The sequence below is a fragment of the Pelodiscus sinensis genome, chromosome 6, assembly GCF_049634645.1.
Source record: "Pelodiscus sinensis isolate JC-2024 chromosome 6, ASM4963464v1, whole genome shotgun sequence".
Taxonomy (NCBI): Eukaryota; Metazoa; Chordata; order Testudines; family Trionychidae; genus Pelodiscus; species Pelodiscus sinensis.
The window spans coordinates 27,699,588-27,722,097 of record NC_134716.1 but is presented as its reverse complement, the minus strand read 5'-3'; the positions used below and the strand labels follow the sequence as shown (position 1 = coordinate 27,722,097).

Below are 22,510 nucleotides of genomic sequence, written 5' to 3'. Positions count from 1 at the left end.
GGAGGGAATTTGAGTGAAGGAGGCAGTTGTGACTTCGGTCACTGGACTGGAGTGCTGGGGGTTGGATTGTGACCTAGGGCAGGAGGAGGTACAGGGGTTTGGGTTGTAAGCTAGGGCAGGTGGGTACTGTAGTCTGGGACAGGGGATTGGGGTGCCAGATCTGGGAGGGGATATAGGTGCAGGCGGGGGAGCAGAGGATTTGGATATGTGGAGGAAGGAGTAGCGGGCAGAGGAATGGGGAAAGGAGGGGCTCTGGTGTGAGAGGCAAGGTCAGGCCAGGAGACTTACCAGCCAGTAGCCCGTTCCTGAATCAGCCTCCCTGCCTGCCCCACCCTCACACAGGCTGCAGCCATGTTCTCTGTGAATAATTATGAGCCCCTTGTGTTTGTGGCTGCTTGTTATGGAAACAAGCAGCTCCCATTGGCCAGTTTCTGGCCAGACGCCTGCTAATGGGATTGTGCTGGAGTGGGAGCAGCTCCTAAAGCCTTCCTACCCCTGGGCTCAATTTTTAAGGCGAAACTGCCCCGCAGCCATGTTTCTGAGCAGCGTGCAGGTGGAGCGAGCCAAGCAGGGAGCCTGCCTGGCTTGGCGTGCCGGAAACGGCCCACGGGCAGTATTTTGCCCAGACCTGAATTAGGCATACAGTTTTGGAAATTAGGTCTCCTGCATCATACCTTTTCTATGCCAAGGGTTAATTTTTTTTGTAACTACTGTGACCACATCTAATTCAAAGGTAGTTTTGTGGATACCTCAATCCAGTTCGTGATTGTGTCATCCATTATAACACAGGTTAGCAGGGAGAAATAGGGAGAAGCCAGTAAATAGGTCAGATTCATGACCATTGAGGTCAGTGGGCTTTGGATCAAGTCCTGTATATTCTGCCAGCAATCACTAGACAGACTAACATGGCTACCCTTCGGAGATGTGATAGACAGCCCATTGTTCATAGTCTGACATTTTGAAGACATTCTTAATTCTTCAACACACAACTTCTCTGTTGTTTATAATTCTTGTAACTGAGACAATTTGTATATGCAGATTAAAGAAGGTCTAACTCTGAGTCCTATCAGGTATTGCTAAGGCTAACACAGTGCAAGGTTGTTTCCTTATTCTGAAAAAAGGAAATACATTTATTAAATAAAGACATCTCCTCCTAATTTATATATTGTTAGGCTAGTGAGAGCTTCCATGTTTATAATTGTATGATTATTAAAAATTGATGCTTTAACAGCCAAAATTTCAGGATGTCATCTATAGCATCTTATCATTTTCATATTTGATAAAGTTGAGCATAAAAGGGTGAAAAATGGCAACATAAAGGAAAAGACTGGGAGAGAAATGGGAGAGAAAATAAAGCTGATGAGAGACAGGGAGTGATGAAAGCCGGTGAAGAAGATGTTGAATAGTAAGAGAGGGCAGAAAAAGCACATAAGAAGATACCAGGGATATGGATTTCTCCTTTAAAAATGTTTTCCGTTTGCTCACTTGGAAATTACATACACCACCCAGAGATTTGCAATTTTCAAATAAAGTATAGAAATTTAGGCTCTGAAGTAAGCCTCACTATAAAACCTTGGTGTTTAAAAGGAACATTAATCTCAAATGACAGATGTGAGCTGCTGGTATATCCGGTATAATGCCATGTTAATATTACTAACTGATAGGTAGAGGTTATGCTTCTCTGAATACATTCATTGTGAAGAAAATATGGTCTTATGGCACTAGATCTTATGGTGATGGAGCTGTTGAAATTGTATAACAAAAGCGTTTAGATTGAGGAATTGGGAGATTTATAATTTTTTGGCTATTCAGCAAGTGGCTCTCTCAACATTTTTGGGGGCTTGAATTTAGCCACTTGTAAAAAATGGGGATAATAATACCCACTGTACAAGGGCTATTGAGAAGCTGTAATGTTCGTAATACACTTGAGATTTTTGGAAAACAGCATATGCATGAAGTTACCTGTCTGATTTGAATAGGTACAGCTTTCTTGGTCAGAGCAATCTGTCTGTTCCAAATGCAGCAGAGGTGGGAACTGTTTTTTATATGTGGTGTTGTGTTTGCACAGTGCCTAACACATGGGAGCCCATGACTGGGGCTCCTAGACGTTACCATAGTACAAATAGTAAATAATAAATTGGATATTAAATGCTTGCAAATGGCATAAGAAGACAGGTTGACTAATGTTCTTTCATAAGAACAGTCTGAGTGGATATTGCTGATTTTTGTTGTTTCACTTTTGCTATTGTAGAACTGTAAGATGGCAAAAGAAAATAGTTTCATTCTATCCCATGGCTGATTGTTTCAGGAAATCCCTGATAACAGGGTTCCTGATAGGAAGGATCAGAATATTTAAACTAGGTATTGTTCTATGCATGTTCTATTGTTGCATATCTGCTGCACCCATGCCATCTTCACTGCCAATCTTTAGGGTGGTACAGAGACATTAATATTCATTAATCTGAATCTTTGACATACACCTGATGGAGAGGCAAGGCTAATACAGAGCCATGAATTTGTACTCTAAAAATCTGTAGAAAGGGAACATTCTACTGATCCATGACAGAAATACAGTAATACATTAGTAAATATCATACCAGCTCAATATTGTGGATAGACATGACATTAATATGGATGGATAATCTAGAATACATATTCAAATTAAATAATGACTTAAGCCTCACATGGGACCAAAGTGGTCTCCTGTGCAAAGCCTGGTTAGATGGGCTTAGCCTGTGGGAACTAGGGATGTTAAATTTAGATTAATTAACTAAGCAAATGTCGATGGAATCCCATTGACTATCTGATTAGTTGGTAAGGACACCCCTGCTGGGCTCTAGCTATAGTTCAAAAGTGGAAGCCCCTCTGGGAGCTCTTGTACACTTCAAAAGCAGTATCGCAGCAGAACTGGTGTGAGCGGAGACTGCTTCAGTTCCTGCTCAAGATGTTTCCCCCTGTACCTCTATCTCCCCTGCCACCCTGTTTTATGAGACTGTGCTGGGGGGGAGCTGTCTTTTAATCTGGTTTCCCCCCCCCCCAGTTCTGCTCCCCCCTCCTCCCACCGGTGCCTCTCTCTGAGGCTATGTCTACACTACAGAGTTTTTCGGGATACCAGAGGTATCCTGGAAAAACTCTGCTATGTCCAGGGAACGCGTCTGCTCTTTCAAAAGTTGCACTTTTTCGGCATCCCTGTAAACCTTGTTTTACAAGGAAGGAGGGATGATCCAGAGAAGGGTGGTTTTTTGGTTTTTTTACATTTGGCCCAGTATCAACGGACCAAATGTTGGAAAAGCCGCTTCCGAAAAAAGAATTGGAAAAAGTTACACAAATTGCAGTTCACAATTTGCATAGCTTTTTCCAGAAGAACAGTGTAGTGTAAACATAGCCTGATAGAGGCAGAAAAGTGGGGGAAGTGACTAGTCACATCACTAGTCGACTATCCGATAAGCTTATGCTTATCAGATATTAGACAAGTCTACTAGTCTCTTACATCCCTAGTGGGAACATTGCGAACGATAGGGTCTGATGGATTTACTGGCATCTCCAAAGCCATGGAGAGCCAGGTTAGCTACTTCTTCAGTCTGTATGCTATAGTGAGGGTTGCTCCTGGCTTGTTCATCCAATTTAGCGATTTTGGACCTGTAAGTCCTGATGGTTACAGATTCCTTAGCACTTCTCTTTCCTCTGCTTTCAGAATATTTTTGATAATCTCTGTTTTGTTTAGGGTGACAAGTACTGTGTTTATTGTAAAAAGAACATAGAATGAAAAACAATTGCTTAGTATCTTTTAAGATTTCTTAGTGTTTGTCTAGCCTGACAAAATATGGGCAATGGGAATCAGTTGCAAAATGAATCCACACTTCAGTTATGAATGTTTCCAATTTTATAGCAGGCATTTAAAAAATGATTCTATTAGACCTTTATCTTGAGATACTTTAAATATTTGATCAATATTAGTTTGGTATCATTTCGGACACAAGTTTATAAAAAGGATTAAGTTATATTTGTTTGTCATACTTACTTATTTTAATGTCTGCATTTTGTGACCGCTAATAATTAATTTCCAATTCAAATTGTCTTTTGTGCCTCAATCTATTGGAGCATGTTAAGAAAATGTGATTTGATGCATATTCTCTGAGGCTATACTCAAATGCTTTTTTTTTTTTTTTTTTTTTTTTTGCTTTGCTGTTTTAATGGAAGTAATCTGAACCCTACCAGGTTCCTTGACATTATTGCATCAAATTTTATTGTGCTCTTGCAGAGCAAGCATGTACCTGGGAGAAAATGGTCAACCTTTTACTATATATTGATAGTATATTGAACCAGAAGGAAGAACTCCTAGTTTCAAATTCAGCACAGTTGCTAAAGGAAAAAAATGAACCAAACTTGGTGTTCCCTGAAGCCAGGAGACACTGTGGTAGTTTCTGGTTGTTTACTCAATTTTATTATGAAACGTAATCATTGTTTTAGTAGAGGGGAAAATATAAATATGACAATTGAATGGAGGCAGTCCATTAAAGGTCACTGCAATGCAGACTCTTGAAAGAGCAATCAAAGTAACTGTATTATTCTGCTTTTGTGGCTTCAATTTGAGTCATTTAAGTTCAATTCCAGATTTTATATTTAAAATATTGTGCTTTCATCAATTCAGAGAATACTGAAATAAGAATTTCCTAGCTGACAAAAACTGGTACCTTGTGATTATATACTTAAGTGAGATCAGATGTTGTACTCACCTTCAACATATGTTGCACTTCAAAAATTATCCCTGAGTAAGAGAGAAGGAAATAAAACAGGCCTGCCCCCACAAACAGAATGTTGAAAATTTTCTAGAAATCAGTTTCAATATGGGACTATGATTAGTAGGGATGTAAGATTGTAACTGTTTAAACAGGTAACCAATAAGCTTATTGGTTATACAAACGGATACATGGCTAACACATGGCTCCTGGCCTGTCTCCTGGGAGCTGGCTGCTGCCCCATGCTGTGGCTTCTGATAGAGGCAATAACACAGAGTGACAGGCGGGAACCAGTACATGTGGAGAGCTGGCTTAAAAGCTGGTTCCCTCACTCCCACAAGGCAATAGTGTGGGGCAGCAGCTGGGAGCCAGTGCGCACATACTGGCTTCTAGGGAGCTGGCTACCACTCCATATGTAAGCGTGTAATCACCAAAATTTTCAGTAGTTACACGATTAATCAGTTACATGCATGGTAACATTCCTAATGGTTAGTACAACAGTATTTCTTCCATGTCACAAACTTTTTATTATCTTTGTTTTAATTGAAGATTAATTTCATGCCAAACAGTAATTTTCATTTAAAATATCTTACTATGAAAGTTATATATTGTGATCTGTTAACTAACTGTCTGCTGCTATAAAGTAGATAACAATTTTATCTTTTATAAAATCATGATTTGAATTTTGTGTGTGTGTGTGTGTGTGTGTGTGTGTGTGTGTGTGTGATCATTAATGAATCAAAGCACGGAGGAGGTGTTAACTAGAGCTGGTTGAAACTGAACATTTAAATTTGAAAGAAAAAGTTTGAACAAGGAGTAGAAATTTTGGAAATTTCTGTGAAATGAAATTTCAGAAAAGTTTAATATGGAGTCAAACTAAATGTTTCATTTTGGTAAAAACATGTTTTATTAATTTCCATTTTTGTATTTCTGTTTGTATTTTACATTTAATTTCATGTATATTATATTTATTTTATTTTAAATTATTATAAAAGTAGTGTTTAATTATTTTGAAACCATAATATAATAATTAGTGCTTAATATTCTAATTTATTTGGTAATTGATATAGTAATAGTAATTGCTATAAAATTGGTATGCTAATTGGTTATTGGTTTGTAATTAGTACTTGATTTGCTCATTGGTAACTGTTATTCTAACAGGTTATTTGTAAGTAGCATTCATTGGTATGATAAAATACATTAAAGTAATATAAATATTAAATAAAATGAAAATTGAAATGTTACTTCAGATTGAAAAATTAAAATGCCCTAATTGTGAAAAGCTTGAACCAAAATATTTTGATGTTATCAAAACAATTTGTTTCAATTCTTCAAAGCAAAAAATTTGACAAAATAGCCATATACTAATAGACTATTTTGATTTCAAGAAATCATTTTTCAATGGAAAAATATTCTCTTGAGAAAAATTTCAGTTAGCTCTAATGTTAAGGAAGATTCTAAGTCTTTTTCAATCTAGGGCTCCAGGAGCAGCCATGGTTTATTCCGTAGTCTCAATTGCACACATAGGTTTCACCCACAATCCTTTTTAGGCTTCAAATTTCTAATTTTGTTAGGGTTCTGATAACAGAAGTATTATGATGGGTGCATACATTCCAAATCTGAAATAAAAATAATCTACAATTAAAATAATGTTATTTATAATACATGCAAGATGGTTACTGTTGTAAGGGTTCTAGGTAATGACGGGGGCTTGCTTTTTCTCCTGGATGTACAGGTACTGATAGGTGGGGAATGTTAATAGTATGAGGAAGTGATATCTTAGCATAATCACTTCCAGTTTGATTTGTGTCTCTTGAGCATATTTAATGATTTGCTTAAGATTTGTCTGTGAAGGAGACTAATCTCTGTTAGTTAATCTGTCTGGCAGTGACTTAAAGAAGAACAAAAAGATAGGTATTGTAAATTCATGACAAAATATATAATTTTTTGAAATAACCTTTACATTTTGGTACCAAATCTTAGTCAGCATCTACAAATCTCTCTAAACTGCAGTATTTCACTTGGAAAATTATTTTCATATCTATTTACACACCACCCATCTCTGAGCTGTATTTCCTGTAATGAAAAGCATATACTTCTTTGAGTGATTGTATGTGTACATTTTGGTATGTGAGTGTCTCATGCACCAGTGCAGGAAAGATTTGTCTAGTGGTACATGTGGGGGTGGTCCTGCCTAATCATACAGAAGAGGGAGTTTAATGAAAACAACTCCTTTACCTTGAAGACAGATGTTAGATAAGCTAGGGTTAACTTCTGGCTTTTAGTCACAGCCCCATGGGAATAGAAGGAGGCGTTTTGTCTCTGGGAGTCAGAATACCTGCCAGACTTGTTGGCCATGCAGAAGCTGCAGTTGAATTGCTATACCATTTTACGATGGTGTAGCTTGCTTTATTGTTAGTGTGTTCAGCCAGCTGTTGTTTGGGGTAGGAGGAATAAGGGAACATGGCTTGCCTCATTCCTTTTCTAAGAGCAAAAGGGGTGAGAGAGAGGAAGAAAATAAACTAAAATGTGGAAAATTGTAGAAAGGAGAGAGAGACGAGAAAAAATGGGCAGGAAAAGCAGAATCAACAACTGTATAGATGAATGGCATGAAACAGTATTGGGAAGATGTAGCTTTAATTTATTTCTTCTTTTCCTTTTTTTGGCTGTATAACTCAGGTTAAACAGATGTTAATACAATGTGCAGTATTTGAATAACACCAGTCAGATTGGCTTTTTATAGAATGTGCCTCTTGTTTTTCCTTTTCATTCTGTTTTTTGCATTGTTTTTTTCCCCCCCTCTCAGCTCACTGAATTTCATTGCTTAGTCAAATTTTGAAGTCTTGCTCTTTTGTTTTCTCCATGACTGCTTTTAGATTGTAAGGAAACAAATTATGTCTCCAGGTGTGGCAGAAGCTCTTAATGTTGTTCTGGTGATCTGTTCTCTTCCTTTTTTTCTCTTTTTTCTTTTTTTCTTCTTTTTTTGTCTTTCAATCATGAGTTTGGTTTTAGCCTTGTCAGAAGAAAACCTTTCAAAATGTGTGTTCTAACTGCATAATAACAACCTGATTGTCACTTTCAAGTATATGTTCTTTCATGTTAGTTTTCATGATTGCCCATGTTTAATATTTAGAATGGATCCTAATTATTATTTAGTCATTTTGCTTGGACTTCTTACTTAAGAGGAAAGTAAGTTTCACAAATCTAAGGAAATATTCAGTCAGTATATGAAGAGCTTCTTCACCAGTGCTCATATACAGGGAGAAAAATTTGCTACATATTTAATTATCACTGCATTATGAACGGTGTGTTACCAATTTGTAATAGACTGAATATGTATTGTACCACATTCACTTTGAGTCACCTATGGCATGCTCCGTTTCATGTATAATTCTGTTACTATCATACATGTGCTGAGAGCCACATACAGAGAAACCTTTTTTATCCAGCACTCTGTTATCCAGAAAACTTTGCTAACCAACATTGCCCCCAGCCACAATACTGTCACATCTTCAGGCGCACAGGCCTGGCTTGGTTTACCATGATTGGCTTAGCAATTTTTTATTTAAGAAGTACTAATCATCTTTAACTTAAAATAGAAACGTGAGACCTACTGCCTCACCCTACAAAACTACCAATATTAAAAACTTGAGTTTTACTATTATTGTCCATTGGTTTTTCCTAGGTTGATGGGACCCTTAAATAACTGGAATTTTTAGATAGCCAGAATGGCCTAATCCCTGAGTGTGCCGGATAACACAGGTTTTACTGTATAACAGTTTCAGTTTGTCATTCTTTTCTGGTGGAAGACCTGTAGGGTGCACAGGCTAACAGAAGTCCAGCATCTTCCAGCCCAAGAGGGAGGGATACTTAGTGTTGTAGTTCCTGGAGAGACCTGAGAACTGTAGGGTAGGGGTAGACATGGTGGAAAAGGGGGCAAAGGAAGCTTCTTAGTGTTGAAAGAGACTAGAGGAAAATAGCAGTTTGTGAGGAAGGCTTCCAGTGAATTGAATTCTGGGCATAGCCAGTAGCATTGCTCTCAGAGGAGGGGGAGCTTGGCAAGTTGCTTAGAAGGCCCATATTAAAGAAGCCTGAGAGATGGGATGGGAAGAAGGCCAAGAGGCTGGTAAATACAAGTGGGCTGAGCTGGGGAAGGAGGAGGGGAGGAAGGCAATGGAAGCAAAACACTGCATATCTAATTTGGAATGAATAGTTGCTTCTCTTCACAAGGTTTCTAGGATGAAATTTAAGGTGAAGAGAAGGCATGGATTCTTCATCGTCCTGTGGCACCATATAAAGGTGATACAGTTCTACATCTGCAGTGAAGGGGAAGGAATTGTTAAACACATATAACCAAGGAGAGACGGTCACAGAGTTATGGCCTAAGGAAGGCAAAGGATTCGGTTTGTGGCTGTTTTCCCTCTCCCCCCACTGGATTTCTCAGTACTGTGGAAGAGGAGGACTTTGTGTTGGTTTGGTAGAATGTTGAACTTAATTAAACACATTAACAAGGAAGGACGACTGAGGCATGGGCCATACCCAACAATAGAATTGTAAGATGCTGTTATATGTGGATGTATTGTGTAGCTCTTTGTCATCATTATTATAAAAGCAAAATCTTACAACACTTGACTTCTATTTTAAAGATGTATCACACCAGAAAGAGAGTCACATTTCACTTTTAACATTGTAGTATTTGCATGACTTCACTGTGTGGGAGAAAAATTAAATAACTCCAACTGTGTCTAAAGGGGGGGACTGTGCAGGAAATCAAAACTCTCTAAAAGAAAACTGCTGTAAGGGTTAAAAAGTTTTCCAGGCCTCTCTCCCTGTAACAGAGAGAAATCAAATTAGCTCTAATCAAGACCCTTACAATGCCTATCTCAAGTTCATGGATACTCCTAGTCTGTCACAATTTGTCATGTAAACCTTTATCTTTGTCACACGGTTTGCCTTGTAGACTTCTCCACTCCACATTCTCATGTGCCTTTGTTCTGTAAAACTTACTTCTAGCACTCCTGGGGTGAACAGAAGTCTCAGAGTACTTCTGCTGAGACTTTGATATGTTAAAGAATAACAATCAACAACTGAACTGTCTAAACATTCTGTATATAGGATACCTAAATCTGTCTCTCAGTGCTGCTTTCACTCTTGGTGTGACAGCCTGCATGCATGCATCATAAAGTTTTTCCTTCTAGATTTCTCTCCTGCCTCACTGATTTGACCTCCGGCCTCAGACCCTTCTGGGGGCTCTGTACCCCAGGGGAGCGAGATTTCCCCCTCAACTGTTTCATTGAAATCTAGAGATTATTTGATGCTTGCTTCTTCCATCCCTACCAATGGGTGAAGGCAACTCTACTTTTATTTATGACCAAAAGTGCTGTAAATCACAACTTTATGCCTAAATTCCAGGAATAGCTCCCAAGTAGCTCTTGGAATTGGAGACTGGAGAAGCCCGAGAAAACAAAATTCCAAGTAAGAAAAAATGTACAGCCAAAATCTTCTTACTGCATTTCATGTGTTTAAAAGAACAGTATCCCACGTAGAATATACATCCTCTTAACAGCATTAAAAATGCAGTATATTGCAGAAAGGATAATGGTGCATCAATCAGAGTGTTCAGAATACCGGCCTTTTTTATTTTTAATTGCACAGAATTAGTCTTCTTTGTGTTGTAGTACCTTACTGATAGCATTGAGAATGGGACTTGAATTACTTTTGGTAGAGACTAATTTGTACAAAAATATAGCAGTACTAAAGATATTTTGCTTTTTAAAAGAATTCTCCTTGTTATCTTCAGAAATAGAGAGTGAAAGAAAAAAGAATCCCTAATGCTTGAGGGCATATGATATAAGAGGAAATCATCCTGCTTGTGATATTTAGAAATTTCTTGGTAATATTTTTTTAAAATCATCAGTATTTTCCCCTCAGGTGCCTTAGCGATGCCAGAGTTACTTCTTTCTTAGCTCTTATAAGATAATTGAGCATCATCTTTCACATGGCAGTTGGTCTTCAGCATTCAAGTAAAATGCTCCATCATAGAAGGGAAAGTGTCATTAACTGGAGGTATGATGTTATCTATTTTGGGCCAGTGGTAGTGAAGGGACAGTAGCAAAGATCTGTATTTAGATTCCTAAAGTTGCAGATAAACACATCATAGAATTTTCAAAGAAGATTTTCAAATCAAATCTCTATGCCAGTTGATCAGAGTGGGGCTAGAGGAGGAGTGGGCACAGGGGGAAGAGAAGGGCGGGTACAGGGGTCAAGGAGGAGGAAGGGGAGGGGGGCGGGTCCCCAAAGGGCTGAGGGAAGTGAGAAGGGCAGGAGCCAGGACAGTGGGGGGTGGGGGCAGTAGCAAGCATCTAGGGAACAGATGGGGTAAGGGAAGGATGGTAGACATGGCAGCAGAGGGAAACGGGAGAGGTTTATAAGATATTTATTAATAACTTGTGTGCCTCAGTGGCACGCATCCGAACAAGTGCACATGAACTCAATATTGGTGCACAAGACAAAACTCACTCCGCTCATGGGTGGAAAATCTAAATGGGACCACTGCCACTGATTGCCGTTTGTGGCCAATGGGAGCTATAGGAAGCAGTGTCCCAGTCGATGCTACTTCCCACAGCTCCCATTGGCCAGGAACGGTAATCTACGGTTAGTGGGAGCTGAATCATCTGTACCTGCATAGGTTCAGGTAAATATAGTGGTGGCAGCCTGCCAGGGGCTAACCGTAGTGAACCACCACCATTTTATTGCCCACCCCTGGTATTGAAAATGCCTGTGAACAGGGGGCCAGAGGCATGTAGGGCAGAAGAGTTGTGCTGGGCATCACCCCACTTGGTGTAAATCAGAAGACTTGATTTTTCTCACATGTGGTAGCTAGATCCAGAGTTCACAAGTTTTTTGTGCCAGTAGTTTTAGTTTTTTGTGAAGCATAATATAATTTTAATAATATGAAATCAAAGTGGAATGTCTGTCTCCATGCATTTCAGTTTTGTGTACTATGTGGTGTTCAGATGGTAGTTGTTTTCAGTCTCTGGTAGCTATACCTATGATCAGTGTGCTGATCACAGATAGTAGAAAAGAGCTAATTAAATGAAAAAATATTTATGATTGTTTTATTTTTCAAGAGTCAGTGCTCCCACTTCACTTTTCAAAAATGTCTCTGGCTTATATATTTGTAAGTGTTTTCTTCTACACATGTAGCTCATTGTAACAATTGTAAGACGTTAGTGATTGTACCTGTTTATGGAGATGCTTTGAACTAAGATTAGTAAACTAATTTGAATTTCCATTTTAGTTGTTGGAATGAAAAAGACTTGTCACAAGAACATTTACTGAAACAAACAAATCAAATCTCTATGCCAAATGTTTTACAGAAAGGTACACACACATTTTGAAACTATCCATATATTTTGACTAGACTGCACATAAGTTAAACGATTCTCCATATTTTTTATGATTTAGATAAATGGCTTCATATTAGGGAAACTAAAATTGTATAGGTTGCAAACTTAAGCACTCAAAGGTTGGGAAATGCTAGAATTAAGGTTTCAACCTTATCTGGATCCTTTGTGCATATGCATTATGATCAATGCTGTCAAGCGATTTAAAACTAATCATGATTTTAAAAAATCGTGATTAATCATGAAGTTAATAATATATCATTTATTTAAATATTTTTGGATGTTTTCCACATTTCAGATATACCAATTTCAATTACACTGCAATACAAAATACTTACTTTATTTTTTTATTACAAATATTTGCACTGTGAACCCCCCTAAAGAAATAGTTTTTTCAGTTCCCCCATTTGAAGTACTATAGTGCAATTTCTTTAACAAGAAAGGTGAACTCACAAATCTAGAATTATGTACAAAAAACCTACATTAGAGCCTACAAGTCCACTCAGTCTTGTTCAGCCGGTTGCTCAGACAGATACGTTTCTTTACATTTGCAAGAGATCATGCTGCCTGCTTCCAGTTTACATCACTAAAAAGTGAGAACAGACATTTTTGTGGCACTGTTGTAGCCAACATTGTAAGATGTTTACATGCCAGATGCACTCTAAGATTCAGATACCCTTTCATCTTTAACTACTATTCCAGAGGACATTTGCCCATGCTGATGATGGTTCTGCTTGATAACAATCCAAAAGAGCATGGACCTATGCAAGTTCATTTTTATCATCTAAGTCAGATGCCCCCAGCAGTAAATTGCTTTTCTTTTTTTGGTTGTTGGGGTTCTGTAGGTTCCTCATTAGAGTCTTAATCTTTTAAGTCATATAAAACCTTGACCCTGTCAGATTTTGGAAGAAACTTCAGAGTTTTAAACTTTGAGTAGAGTGCTGTATCTGTCTTTAGAAATCTCACTTGGGTAACTTCTTTGCATTTCATTAAATCTGCCGTGAAAGTGTTTTTAAAATGAACATGTGCTGGGTCATTATCTGAGACTGCTGTAACATGAAATATATAGCAGAATGTGGGTAAAACAGAGAGGGAGACATATTATTACTGGAGCAGAAATAAATAATGAAAATAAAAAGTGTGCTCTAGCAAGACTTAGAGATTCCTCTGGTCTATTTGAAAACAAAGCATCCTCACCAAAATTCATACTGAGTTTCTACAGGGTGATGTACCTTACTTGTTGCCTATGTTTTCTTATCACCACCTCATTATATTAGACATTTGACAGTAATTTATTTTGTCCTGTGGAACACAGCGTAGTCTTGATAAATTCTAATGATCTTCAATAATTTGTCTTCAATTTAGACTCCCTCTTTGAAAGCATTTCAGGTAACTCTTTGCAAGGGGAACTTGGATGATGCTCCCTTTGGAGCCACTTACTGTAACTTTGTAGATAAATATCTGATTGGAATCTCAAGAGCATATTCTGTATACAGCTCCAGGCCTAGCTTTGCTGTGACTAATTGTAGTTTCCGTAGCAATTCTCAAACTCTGACAGCTTGAGGAGCACAAGACTAAATTTGGGATCAAACCCTTTACAGCTTTTTAATGTTATTTTATCTGTAAAACAGTTAGACTAGGGCTTTATGTGTTAGTACAAAATGATCATAGTTCTTTATTTGACGTATGATAATATTCCATTAGCTGGAGTTAAAATGTTGTAGATCAACCACACATACTATATTTAGCTGACATGCTGCTCAAAAAAAAGCCCAGCAAAATTAAAAAGTCTGAAATTAATTGAATATGCAAAATGTCAAATGGATCATTCCTGGTATTTGCAGCAGCCTGTAATCATTATTACCAGTGCTATATTCAGAGCTGCATCTATAAAAGAATTGCATATCCTAATACAGCAGCAAGGGAGGGATACTAGAAATGAAACGGGAAAAGGATAACTAGGTAAATACATATACTAATACCTAGGAACTGGGACTTACATAATGTTTAGAGTCATAAGACAATGTTTTCGGATAACAAATATAAGAAGTGTATTATTTCAAAGGGATCTCTTTTCTAATACTTCTGACCATTAATGTTCTTAGAAAATCAGAACTATTTGTTTTCCCCTGTTATATATAGTATTTTAACTTTTTATTATACAACTTACTATTAGACATTGATTTTAAAGAGAAATGGATGGAAGAATGTAATGGAAAAACTGTTGACTAGATCTGGTTCCATACATTTCAGTTTATAATGGAAATTATATTTAACTTTTGTTTGCTGAAGTGTGGTTACTCATTGTTCTTTACACTTCTGTATGATTAAAGAAAGCATGTTTCAATAATATGTGGGTTCTTTTAATAATACCATCTTGGTTTATGTCTCTTGCGGTTGCTCTCAAAAAGCCAGCTGTTAACTGTGGGTAACACAGTGTTATCTGACACACCACAGTTGTTTCACTGTTGGAAGTATTGAATTTTTAATGGTAACCACAGTGTATTGCATATAGAAAACGTAAATGTGGTCTAGATTTTTTTTTTATAATCACTTTAAAGTTCAGTTTAGGTTCTGAGGATAGATCTGCATGGGAAAAGTAGAAGTAAAAGTGTCAAGTTCAACATGCTTATTTCCTCTAAATTAAGAAGTAGTAAAGATTTAAGATGACTGGTGTATTATTTACTAAAGACTTACCCAGCATTGCCTGGATCCTTCAGGATCGGGGGCTAGTGGGGTGGGGGTGCAGGAGTCAGGGCAGGACTTTGGGGATGTGTGTAGGGAGTTCAAGGCATGAGACTGGAGGCATGGAGGGGAATGAGAGCTGGAGGGTGAGGAGGAGCTCAGAGTGGGAGGGGCCTTTTCTTCCCCCAGCCTTCCCCTGGCCACCAGGAACCTTTTGTCTCCCTCCAGCCACCAGGGGCTTTCTGTCTCCCCCAGCTTTTTATTGAAGTTGGTCCAATAAAAGATATTACCTTATCTACCCTGTTTCTCTTAAAATAAATGCTGATATTTGTATTGACTATATATCTTGTGTGACCTAATCCTTGTGTGGGAGGGCAGAATGAAGTCAATCATACTATACGTTTTAAAATTTCATATGCAGGTATAGGAAGGGTTTTCAGTCAGGGAAAATATTGAGCAGCAATTAGTTGGTGAAACAGCTGTAAACACTGTGGACGTTCCATAGGAAGTCCTTATGGGCACTCAGTAAGATATACAGTAGACTTCCGATAATCCGGAACCTATGGGACCTAGGTGGTGCCGGAATATCAGATATGCCGGACTATCAGCTGGTTGTATATATACTGTATACATTATATACTGTATATAAAGTGTTCTTAACCCTTTTTATTGTACATACTGTATACAGTATACTGTAATGTTTTAGTTTTTTAAGCCTTTTTTACCCTTTTTGCTCAGTTCAGCTGCTGCCGCTGTTACCTCGTGACTCATTTTTTGCCGAAGCTCACTCACTAGGCTCTTGCCATTTTGATGCCGGACTATCAGGAGTGCTGGATTATTGGATGCCGGACTATTGGAGTGTTACTGTAGTATAAATACTTTCATGTTCTTTGGCACCTCTTGCAACTTTCCTTTCCAGTTTCCTTTTTCTGTTTTTCTCACCTTATTTGAATAAACATGTACTCAAAAGTACTGCACTATTTCCCATTAGAATGTGTGATTGTTCAGATAAATACAGGTAGCTTTATCTGAGTGTGCATATCTAGATATTTACTCTATACTTGAAAGTTAAGGAAAGCAATGTACTGTGTGTGCATCCTTAGTTCATCATTCTGAACACTGAGAATGTTATCTTTTCAAAACCAAATTGCTTCCGAAAAGGTGGAGCTTGTGTTCCAACTGTGTTGTATTAACTGTGTATCATTATGACATTTTATATGATAACTAATTTGAGTTGAGGGCAAGATCACTCTGAAAACATTAACTATTTCAAAACGTACATTTCTACACATTCTTAAAAGTTAACTGTTGTAGAATGGGATTGTGAGAGACTTTAAAAAAAATGAAATTGAAAGGTATCAATCCACGCATATATAATTTTTATGGAAAAGATATACGTGACTTAAAATAATGTTGAAATGGTGCATTAGTTCTTAATTCTTAACCACTCCATTTACTATATTATTCAGTAGTATTAATTTATGAAAAAAATTAAATGAGACACTCCAAATGCATCTTGGAAATCATATCGTGATGCTACTTTTACTACACAATGTTAATGGTGTAAGAAAGTGAAATATAAATTAAAGACCTTCTATCAGTTGAGGCTAATAAATAAATGGCATTCATTCTAGAAAGAAAAGAAAATAATTAAGAAAAAAGATGAATGGTGTAGAACACATTTGAAATAGATAAGTTTGGATTCCATATCAGAGTTTTTCTAGGGCTGTATCTATTCTAGGACCCAGTTACACATAGAATCATAGAACACTAGAACTGGAAGGGACCTCGAGAGATCATTAAGTCCAGTCCCCAGCCCTCATTTCAGGACCAAGCATGGTCTGTATAATCCCTGATAGATGTCTGTCTAACCTGCTGTTAAATATCTCCAATGATGGAGAGTCCATAACCTCCCTAGGCAATTTATTCCAGTGTTTAACCATCCTGGCAGTTAGGACATTAGGAAAAATGTCCAACCTAAACCTCCCTTGCTGCAGTTTAAGCCTATTGCTTCTTGTCCTATCATCAGAGGCCAAGGACAACAATTTCCCCCCTCCTCTCTGTGATACCCTTTTAGATACTTGAAAACTGCTACCATGTCCCCTGTAAGTCTTCTCTTTTCCAAACTAAATAAGCCCAATTCCTTCAGCCTTGCCTAATAGCTCATGTTTTCTAGACTTTTAATCATTTTGTATGCTCTTCTTTGGACTTTCTCCAATTTTCCACATCTTTTTTGAAATGTGGTGCCCAGAACTAGACACAATACTATAATTGAGACCTAATCCTTGCAAAGTAGAGCGGAAAAATGACTTCTCAGTCTTGCTCACAATGCTCCTGTTAATCCATCCCAGCATCATGTTTGCCTTTTTTTGCAACAGTGACCTACAGTTGACTCATATTTAACTTGTGGTCCTCTATGTCCCCCAGATCTCTTTCTGCAGTACTCCTTCCTAGACAGTCACTTCCCATTCTGTATGTGTGCAACAGATTATTCCTTCCTAGGAAACATGCAACAGAACACATCCACTTGGTCTGGATCAAGAAGACAGGAGTTATTGAACATCTCTAATAAGCAATTTTCTTTGAATGTAGTGGTTTTAAAAATATACTTTAAGAAATCATCTTTCTTATTCTGCTGCCAGTGATTTTTGAGATTTTTTTTATTGGTCCCAAAAGATTTTGACACACATATAAAACGAAAATATAGCATCGTAATCAAACAGTCATATTCTAACATGACCATGGTATTATTTTATTTAGTTTATAGTAAGCACAATGTCTGCACACAATTGGAATCCTTTTTAAGTGAAGTAAATAGACTCCACAATTGAAACAGAAGACAACTGTAGATGAATGGTATTAGCAAACAGGATCCCCACTAGTGTGAGATAAATATCTATAAATGGTTAATTTTTTTCCCCCAAGCAATTCCCTTAGGGTATGTCTACACAGCAGCGTTACTTCAGAATAACTGGCGTTATTGCAAAATAACATAGTGCATGTCTATGCTACAAGCCTTTATTTTGGAATAATGTCGAGCTGGAGGACTTCTTACTCATGGTAACTCTCATTTCATGAGGAGTAAGGAAAGTTGAAGGAAAAGTGTTCTTCCTTCGACTTCCTGCTGTATAGACAGCATCAAAAGCCGAGTTAAGACATTTTGATGGTAGAGTTCATTATAAAACATGAGAACTGGCTGGATAAAAGAGATTTTGTTCAGGCCATGCTTGGACTTCTTCTCACTGGAGACAAATATATACCCTTGGCTATGTTTGCTTTTTGAAAATGAGACAATAGTGATCATGATAGTAAACATTAGCTCAGCTGGGGGACTATTGCTGAAAATCATTTCTAGGTCAGTTGCTTAGCTCAGGCAGTCTTTAAATACGGTTTTTAATCATTAAAAGAGTTTTTAAGGTTTATAAATATAATATATTTCCTACAGCTGTGCAGAATGTGGTGTGTAATTTTTTTGTAATTGGACTTGAATAGTTATTTTTTTTAAAGTTCTTGTCAGATTTTCTATGTTTTAGCTGTATTATATTAGAAAATTTAGATTCATAGTTGTTACAGGGCAGCCTTTCAACACATTATACATGTCTAAAGAAACATGGTGAAATGATAATAGTACAGCATAGTCAGGGGATGCTAACAGCCTGCAAAGAGCAGACGCAGAGTAGGACTGTGTTTACATTGGAAGGTTAGATAACAAAAGTGCTGCTGACATACAAAAGTCTCCAAAAGTTAAAACTGGTCAAACCGTTTTTTTTTTTTTTTTTGCCTCCCATTGTCGACAGTCTGTGGCCACATGGTTAGCATCTTATCGACAGAGAGCAAAGCAATGTGGGTAAGCATCCCACAGTGGAATGTTGTGGGAAGGCAGAGCTGATCCCTATGCTTCTTGGGATCCCCTCGTAGCTCTGTGAGTTCTCTCTACTAAGGAATGTCAAGCAGCACAGCAATCTTTCCAGCCTGCCTGTTGCTGTGTTTCTACAGTAGGGCTGAAGAAAAGCATTCCAATGTTCTTGTTGTGTTCCACAAATGGAATACTCATTCAGCTGTCAGATACTTCCCAAAAGTATGAAAAGGGAGGGGCGCATTCCTACAGGGCAGGAGAGATCATAAAACATTTAACACAGCCATCAGGGCAGGCATTGTGCAATACTGGCAGAAGCTAGTTCTCTCGACAACACAAATAACAGAGTCCATATTGGCTCATTGTGGACAATAAAGAGGTGGAAAAAGACAAAGATATCTCCCAGGGCTGGAAGTTTTTTTTGTTGCCAAAACTGGGTCTTTTTCCTGACAAAAGTTGCAGTTTTTGGTGACAAAAAATGTCAGTGTAGACAAGCCCTAAAACTCTGCTTTCAGATCTCCACAATGGCCCTGACACACTATCAATGAATCTCATGATTTTTTTGGGGTAGTGTCCATTTGTATTCCTTTCACACTCAGTTTTAGACAGTGGCTTTTGTGCTGTTATATGAATATTTCTGGTCAACCACATTCCCAGAATTGTACTGTATAATGACCTGGTTTGAGAGGAGCCACAGAGGGTCAAGTCCTTTGTGTGGATTCTCTACAACACATGCTTCTGCACATAGTTGAAGCGCATTGGTTCTACTACCTTAGTTTTTTATAGGGCCTGGAAAAGATGGGAATACAGGGGCTCAAACATGGCTCAATAATAGGGTTTTGCATGTGGAGAATAATGTAGGACTAGATCATAAACCTGAAGCATATGACCATTGTTACATTGCACTAGTAATTTGCATGTGGTACTTCATCTGGAGAGGAGGGTAATCTTTGCACTATTAAACTTTGCTGCAAGTTGCTTGCAGGAAATGAGAGAGGACAGTTATTTTTCTGAGAATTATGGGAAAGAAAGTTTTGAAATTGGCTACCAACAAATTGTAAATGGTCACCCACAATAGAAGGCTGAAGTGATTCTTGTCATCACCCTGTCTCTGGTGCTCTCCTGCAGGTGTATTTCCATTCCACCTGAGGCTGTCAGGCAACCTCAGTTCTATCTGCAGTATCAGATGCTGTGTAGACAAGTTTGTACCCCATCAAGACAAAGATCAGTGCCAGCCTCCCACAGTCAGGAAGCAGAATCCATTGGAAAATAGCAGGAATGCATAATACTCCCTGGTGAGTGGTGACATTGAACAGAGCCGAGCAAGGAGCATTCATTTGCTTCCTCCCTATAGAAATACCACAACTCAAGCAGAGTAGGGTTGTATACAAATGCCACATTCATTGTTCAGCTACTGTTTGCTATGTCATATGGCAATGGGAGATGTGGTTAGCTAGGAGTGTGATGAATAAAAAGACTGATTTAACTGTTCCGGACTTGGAGGAACTAGTCAGGGGTGCCTGGCTCATGGGGAGTTATCTGGGTTTTTTTTAGAGATAAGAGCAGCAAGTGGATGCAGCTGATGATAGTGAGCAGCTGGCCCATGTTGTCTGCTCTTTGACAGCCTAATAGCTTGTACGCTGCTCATTGGTAAGCTACTCCAACTGAGGTAGCTATGTTCCCACACCTATTCGGGCTGTACCCTTTATAGCTGCACCAGCTAATTTGTGTTGACACATTCCTTGGATAGCAAATTCTCCCATATGTGCATACTGTTTCCTGCTCTGTTGCATAGCTGCAGAGACTGTGGCTGAGAGCTAGGCATTATTCTTCCCGTTGAGCATACAATGATGTTTTTGAGTGGGCTGTCAATTTGAAAATATGAGCCTCTACTATTTGAGCTAAAAGATACTGCTCTGTTGTTTGAAAATCAGAAGCAGATGCACGTCTCTGTGGTCTAGGTGCTAGAAGGAAATAATAAAACCCCACATTGTGTAAGTGTGTGTTCTTGGGTTGCCAAGCATATGGTTTTCAACCAGAACACCAAGGTGAAAAGGGACTATGGGGGACTGGGGCTAATGCAGGCTCCCTTCCTGTCCCTGCTCTGCGCCACTTCTGGAAGTGATCACTAGGTTCCTGCAGCCTCTAGGTGGAATAACGGGCAGGGCGGTCTCGACACTTGGCAGCTCCCATTGACTGAGAACAGTGACCAATGAGAACTGTGGAGGCAGTGTCTGTGGATTGTGGGGGTGCTGTGTATACTCTGCTTGCCATGTGCCTAGCAGCCAAAGGGGCCTGATAGCAGTGCTTACCAGGAAACAGCCGTTATCCCATACCCCGAACTTCCCTCTGTACCCCAACCAACTGCCCTAGCCAGGAGTCCTCTCTTGCACCCATATTCCCTCTCTGGAGACCCCAAACACCTCATCCTAGCCCCATCTCAGAGCCTACACCTCCAGCCAGTGCCTTCACACAGCCCTCCCCCCCAGCCAGGTGAAAATGAGTGAGAGTGGGGGAGAGCAAATGACAGTGGGAAGGAGGATGGAGCGAGTTGTGGGTGGCCTCTCAGAGGCAGGGCCTTATGGCAGGGGTGTCCGGTTTTCAGAGATTATAAAGTTGATAACCGCAGTGTGTTCCACTGCCCTTGGATGGGCTCTTCCTGAGCTGCAGAAATCTACCTAATTCATATCTTTGTACAGTCTATTGCTTGTAGCATTGCACCCGTGGGTGGGTTGTCAGCAGTAGGAACTGAAACATTTAATTCAAACCGCATTACTATGTTAAGGCATGAGACACAGCAAGTGCTTGGACACTAAATAAATTTGATTAGACTATTTCTCTCTTTCTGTAGTAAAGATGAGTGTCCTAAATTGTTTCTTGTTACAACTCATGAACAAATGTAGAGTGCTTTTTGGATTTAGATCTAGCACTTATCATGTAGATAGAATGATTTCTCGGAAATTTATAAAATAGATGTGATGCTCCCACACTATTTCAGATGACAAAAAGGAGGAAGATTTTCTTGTCACAGAATCTTCATTTAAATAGTTCTGACTTATGTTCTCTTCTTTCGTAAAATATCTGAAGAAGAGTCACTGAAAAGTTTGCTTCACAGAAACACTTCTTGCTTACAGACTTGCCCCTTGTTTTTGTTTAACTCCAGGGTTTTTGTTTTGTATTTAAAATTGAAAGTCAATTCTTTAAAAAGGATTTCATTTTATGATGGTTAATGTTGCTTGCCTTTCCATTTGTGTTGATGTACATCTCCTGCTGACTCTCAGAACCGATTTTTTTTTTGGTAATATATCCACATCTTCCCCTTGCCTGGGTATAGCTTTCAAAATAATGTACAAAACTTCTTATTTAAAAACAGCAGTATTTCAGTGAGGTAAACTGTCAGTAGCTTCTGAAAATAAATTTACTATATATCAGGCCCTGAAATACAAATAGTACATGTGACAAACACTAGGGCCCCTCAGTATTTTTGGACTGTTTTTAAAATCGGACCCTTTTCAGTGTAATATGGGGAAAATGTTCCTTGTGGGTGGAAAAAAAAATCTATTTGAGGAAGTTGTACTGTCAAGGATTTTATGGGCTTGAATGTTGAGGGCATGTTGGTCCTTTCCACACCCTCCTCCCCATCACTGTAGAGGGCCTTTTTGGGAATTCACTGTAGTGCAAGGACTGTGAGGATTTCCAGAGTTGATGTTGCTGAGGTGGGGGTGATTAAATCATTATAAGTAATACAGAGAGGTTTCTCTGTGTACAGAATTATCATTGTGACATAATTCTGTTTCCTAAAAATTGTCATGCTAAGAAATCAG

The 22,510-nt window shown here is 38.5% G+C and overlaps 1 protein-coding gene across 7 annotated transcripts in view; it reads left to right on the top strand.

The window, feature by feature from the left end:
- The window catches only part of KDM4C (lysine demethylase 4C), a 392,253-nt gene that overhangs the window by 149,585 nt on the left and 220,158 nt on the right, over positions 1-22,510 (top strand). Inside the window, exon 9 of one of the 7 annotated variants that reach the window (XM_075931608.1) lies at positions 8,970-10,968. The exons of the other annotated variants lie outside the window; for them this stretch is intronic. Within the exon in view, the coding sequence (XP_075787723.1) occupies positions 8,970-9,092 (123 nt within the window). The 3' untranslated portion in view covers positions 9,093-10,968. Of the gene's footprint in view, positions 1-8,969; positions 10,969-22,510 lie in introns of those variants that run through there. 7 annotated transcript variants of the gene reach the window in all.